The 6,000-nt window shown below is 39.6% G+C and overlaps 1 protein-coding gene across 1 annotated transcript; it reads left to right on the forward strand.

The window, feature by feature from the left end:
• The first annotated feature begins 1,281 nt into the window (after nt 1-1,281).
• On the forward strand, nt 1,282-5,757 carry LOC130715986 (wall-associated receptor kinase-like 14). Its single transcript, XM_057566163.1, has 4 exons — nt 1,282-1,513; nt 1,798-2,597; nt 3,901-3,978; nt 4,275-5,757. Exons 2-4 carry the CDS (start codon nt 1,862-1,864, stop codon nt 5,561-5,563), a joined length of 2,103 nt encoding a protein of 700 aa, XP_057422146.1. The 5' UTR covers nt 1,282-1,513; nt 1,798-1,861; the 3' UTR covers nt 5,564-5,757.
• Nucleotides 5,758-6,000: the final 243 nt, after the last annotated feature.

Raw genomic sequence — 6,000 nt, forward strand, 5'->3', positions numbered from 1 at the left:
AGGAGACCCATAATCGCACAACACATGATATGAAAATAAACGAAACTAGATAAAAAATGCGTTTAAAAATCAAAACTTTATGATCATAAACCCAGTAATTTCTGAACATTGTTCCGGAAATTCAATCAAAATTCAAAACTTCAAGAAGATCATGATGCCATAACAAAAGGGGAACAAACCTTGATATCTTGAACCAAGGAAATTTTGTTGTTTCTGCCTCTGTCCTCCAATGGCGATTTTCATAAACCCTAATCCCATTCTAAAACATAAATTGTGGGCAACCAAGAGTTAAGACCAGCAATTGACTCATGAACACGATTCTCTCCCTCGGCAACAACCCCATGACATCGGTTTTCGCGCATCTCATGGTTGTGGCCGGCGTCTAGGGTGAATCAGGAAGTGGGGTTGTTCGGTGATGGTGAAGGGGAAGGGGATTTAGGGTTGAATCAGGAAGTGGGAAGAGGGTGCGAATGCGTGAGGGAAAGGGAGAGAAGGGAATCAAAGATGAAAGGTGTGAAGGAGAGGTTGTGAGCAACCATGGTTGTGGTTCTCGAAGTGCAGAGGAGAAGAGGAAGTTGCAGAGACGAGAGAGGAGAGAAGGGAAGCTAAGATGAAAGGTGTAAAAAATTACTTTGACTGTGGTAACTGATTTATTTAGGGACCATTTAGCAAATATATAAACTTTTGTTTTCTAAAACAATATTATTCAAAACTCATTTCAGGATAAATGGAAAAGACACCTAATTTAATACATGTTTTGGTGCTACTGGTCCAACTAGGCAGAGGCTCTATACCTGCATCTGGGAGGAGGCACTACAGCAGGCACCATTATGAAATGTGCTTCATTCTTACAAGTGATGACCAACTCCAATCTGATAATTAAGTGATGAAGTAAGCTAAACACTACCCGGATTCCCGGGTCCACCTAATATGCACCACTTTTTAGTGGTGTAACCTTGCACCACTATGTTAATTGTCCATTTTATCCCTGTTCAAAAATTTAATCCCATCAAAATCCACTCGGTAATACCAATATTTTTTTCTTTTTATAAAATAATTTTTTTTAACAGGGATAAAATGAACAATTAGTATAGTGGTGTAAGGTTGCACCACTAAAAAGTGGTGCATATTAGGTGGCACCCGGATTCCCTCATCAAAATATAAACTGAAACACAAGCTAGGCACAAAAAAATTTTGGGGTGGAGTGCAGGGAATTTTCAGGAGAAAAATTCAATAAAGGCTATATTGGTCATTCAATAAAAAAATGGAAAATGTTCATAAACAAGTCTCAGACCCCACATAACAAGTGCGTGACTTGAAGAAGCTTTACACAAAAAAGCGCTCCCTATAGTCACGCCATCCTGCACTTGTTTTCTGGCGTGGACAACCAAACCAACGTTTACTTACAAAACTCACTCTTTTTTCTTCTTCCAAGTCTCAATTCTTCTTCAACTTGTTTCACAAATTAGTTTACTCCTTCCTTCCACTCCAGAACCTCCAAGTTGAATTCAAGGTATGCATATTGATACTTACAACTGAATTCATTTTTATTGTATCTCCGAGACTCGAGAGATTAGTCTATGTGTCTGTCGGCTGCGAGAATAGCTCGGAAAAAAAAAAAACATATTCTGGCTTTCTGAGTATTAATTGAGATAGATGGCTCCCCAACTGCATCATCATCATGATCATCAATCACAATTCACAAGCTTTTATTAATTTCTCTCAAAGTCAAAAGACATTTATGTGGTTGAAACTTGAATGAATTTCTCACAACAGAGCAATATTTTTGTTTTGCAGATGGATGATGATTAATAATTAAACTGTTGTTGACTCCAACCACAGTTTCAATTTGCATCAAGAAATGTTTCATCACCAAACAAAGCTTGCTATTCTCCTCACAATCTTCATCTTCTGCTCAGCAAAATCCCAAAGCAACAACCAAAACTGCAACCGCAGGTGTGGAGAATCTTCCCTTCACTACCCTTTCGGCTTCTCCGATGGCTGTGAAGTCAAGCTAAACTGCACTGAAAACAGAGTCAAGATCAGCGAGTTGCAGGTCCAGAACGTAACCTCCGATAGCATATTCATCACCCTGCCGGCAAAATGCAACCGGAGCATGAGTTTCATTGATCCACTTTTCAGCAACAATTTCGCTCCAACATGGAACAACAGCTTCCTGGTGCAGACTTGTGTGGACAAACTCGGTGGCTGCGTTATTCCGACCTCGAGTTTCATTGGAGGGAAGGTGGAGGTGGAAGGGTGTGAGGGAAAGAGTGATGATATCGGTTGCTTCACGCAGTTGCAGCGTGAGCGTCGGCGTGAGCGTGAGGATGTTATCAGGATTGAGGAATGGAAGGGGATTCAGTGCAGGTTCTTGTTTTCTGCTATTGCTGTTGGTAGTAAGAGTGAGGTGAAAGAGATTTCACTTCAATTTCAGGTGGTTGAGTTGGGGTGGTGGCTTGATGGGGCTTGTAATTGCTCCGGTAACGCAACCTGTACCGAGGTCCATCTTGCAGGACATAAACGAGGTTTCCGGTGCCGGTGTCGCGAAGGCTTCGTCGGAGATGGGTTCACTAACGGAACTGGCTGCCGGAGATGTAAGAATAAGATCACTCCTTCATATTAAATATAATAATTTTTTTGGGGGGCGGGTTAAGTCCCTAAAAAATCTGATTTTTGATGGTGTAGTATGATTCGTATAGCCGACATCGCGCCTAGTGAGATAAGACTTCTATTGTTGATGTTGTTTTTCTCGGTAAGGGGATGATGCGTCAATTCAAGACAGGGAAAGTCTTTGAGCTGAAAAAGTACTAGACTTGTTTTATTCATCTAAAATATTTTTTAGTTTACCATTATGATTATTCTTGTTTAGTTACACTTAGATTCTTATTATAGATGCTAATTGTAGTGTTGAATGATGACCAAGTAGTGTTTCGCATCTGGTTGGTGCGTTATGCTCTGGCAAACCAGGTTGGGGAGAATATTAGCGTGTGTCTGGAGTTTAGTATGGAGATTTTTTAAGTGAGGGAATCTTGAAAAAATCAATGTGTGTTTATCAAGGTCCATAATGGTGAGATTTGATTTGTTGGGGGCATGACTGGTATATCAGATTAAGCACAAGGTTCATTTTTTGTATTCCTGTGGACCAATATAGATCATGATGGTCTTGACTCTTGATCCTCTTTCCACTTACTCTATTTGTGGTAAGTGATCCTGAGAATTTTGGCAAGTTATCAAAGGATTAGTTTACCCTTAATTTTGGCAGAGAATATAGATGCATAGCAACAGTTCATTGCTTGGTTTTTTGATTGTAACTTTCCTTGACATGTTCTTGATTTGAATGGTAAACTTAGCAGAGAAAGAATCCTTCAAAGTCAGCATGTTCTGGTACTCCCCTTTTAGATTATTTAATTGATCAGTCTTAGGTACAGCACATGTCTGCACCGAATGAGTTGAAATTTTTTTATTCAATTATAAATGGTCAATGTAGAAAATTGGTGACAAATACATTCGTCTTATTAGGAATTAGGAAATGAACCATATACTAACATGTGACTTCTAATTTCAAGACATCACCGACACATGTTGCTTATGCTTTTATGTTTTGCTGAAAATAGAAAATGAGTGTGGTAAGATTTCTTGGGAGACTAAAATTTAAGTAAAAATCTGCTTTGACTCAATCAATCAGGGACATTATTGAAGACACAGTAGATCCAGTTGCAAATTGGTCAGTAGATACTGGATATGAATCACTGACTTTGTTATTCATATATGAATAATCTACTGATGGTTAATATGTTCTTTTGGTGCCTAGAGTAAAATTATGTGTAAGAAAATCAGTTGCATTTTTATAGACAGTAACTGCAGTACTAAAATCTTTTTCTGTTGTTGACTCTTCAGTAGTTTCTCAATGCAATGCTTCAACGCTGGGGTCTGGTGGATGTGGAAAAGCAATCAGAGTTGGTGTCCTTGTTGGAGGTAGAACCTCACTAACTTCTGCCAATATATGATCATGTATATATCATAGTTCATAGATTTCTTATTCAATGATTACCTGAAAATGGGTTTCATATGATTATCATTGTTCCTCAGAAAGTTTCTTGTTAATTATAGTATACTACTGTAAGAGGGGAGCCTTCAGCCTTGGCGCAACGTAAAAAGTTGTTGTCATATGACTGAGGTCACGGGTTCGAGTCTTGGAAACAGTCTCTTGGGTAAAAAGTTGGAGCCTCTATTGTGGCTGATTTTGACCAATGCTACATGATTGTTTGCAGGGATCACCGTTGGAGCATCCGTGGTGGCTGCTCTGTCCCTTCTATGTTACTTTTCCAGACGCCGTTCCTCATGGCTGACAAAACAATTGACGGTCAAGCGCCTGTTAAGAGAAGCTGCGGGGAGCTCTATTGTTCCTCTGTACCCCTACAAAGAAATAGAAAGAGCCACAAATTTTTTCTCTGAGAAACATAGGCTCGGAACTGGGGCTTATGGAACAGTGTATGCAGGAAACCTTCACAATGATGAGTGGGTGGCTATAAAAAAGATCAAGTATAGAGACACCAACAGTGTTGACCAAATCATGAATGAGATCAAGCTCCTTTCTTCAGTGAGTCACCCGAATTTAGTACGCCTCCTAGGTTGCTGCATAGAAAAGGGAGAGCATATTCTTGTTTATGAGTACATGCCCAACGGAACGCTATCTCAACATTTGCAGAGAGAAAGGGGTGGGGTACTTCCATGGACAGTAAGACTCACCATTGCTACTGAAACAGCTAATGCTATAGCATATCTCCATTCTGCAAATGATACTCCAATTTATCACAGAGACATAAAATCAAGTAATATTCTCTTGGACTTCAACTTTCAATCAAAAGTAGCAGATTTTGGGCTTTCAAGGCTTGGCATGACAGAAACATCACATATCTCAACTTGCCCACAAGGGACTCCGGGCTATGTAGATCCGCAATACCACCAGAACTTTCACCTTTCTGATAAAAGTGATGTCTACAGTTTTGGAGTAGTTTTGATAGAGATAATCACAGCCATGAAAGTGGTTGATTTTTCTAGACCTCCGAGTGAGATCAATTTGGCTGCACTTGCTGTTGATAGGATTAGGAGGGGCTGTGTAGATGACCTCATAGATCCTTTCCTTGAACCACATAGGGATGCTTGGACCCTCTATTCTATCCACAAGGTGGCTGAGCTAGCGTTTAGATGTCTTGCTTTTCATAGTGACATGAGGCCTACTATGATTGAAGTAGCGGAGGAGCTAGAACACATCAGACGAAGCGGGTGGGCAACTATGGAGGAAACTATATGCACAGCCTCGTCGGTCGGTTCTGCGTGTTCATCACCTCGTAATGGAACCGAGAATTTACCAAGTGGAAATTGTTTTGAGATAGAAGGACATAAGAGTGAGATATTGATTGTTCCACAGATGACTGATAATTTTTTGCAATCAATGAAAGAGGTAAAGGACAGCTCCCCTGTATCTGTGCCTGATACTTGGTCAAGTGGACCGAGCTCACCATCAACAAACAGCTTGTTAGGAAACTTAGTTCGGTGACATAGATATAGCGTGTTTGGAAATCCTTTTAGAATTGATTCTACAGCCAAAATTAATTGTGGGAAGAAGCTAATGTAAATAGCTTCTCAGTGTCAGAATTGATTCTGAGATAAAATAAGCTGATCTAAACATGGTAATAGTTGTTTTGAGTGGAAATAATGTGAGTAACAAAGGCCTGCAACAGTTTCCTTTTATAGCTATTTTTTGTGTATGATTGGCATTAGGATTCTGCTTTCCTTCTCCTATCTGAAACATGCTAGCAACGTCCAAGGCAAAGATCAATTCTCAGTAATCAGTATACAGAAATCACTATTCAGTATTCATACAGAGAGTAAACTGAACGGTTACTATATACAATTATGGCTGGAAATAACCAACACCTGAGACTATAATTAAATTATTTTTATTTTGGTAAGCTAGTGATGAATGTTGTAATA

This window comes from Lotus japonicus, chromosome 4 (genome assembly GCF_012489685.1).
Source record: "Lotus japonicus ecotype B-129 chromosome 4, LjGifu_v1.2".
Lineage (NCBI taxonomy): Eukaryota > Viridiplantae > Streptophyta > Magnoliopsida > Fabales > Fabaceae > Lotus > Lotus japonicus.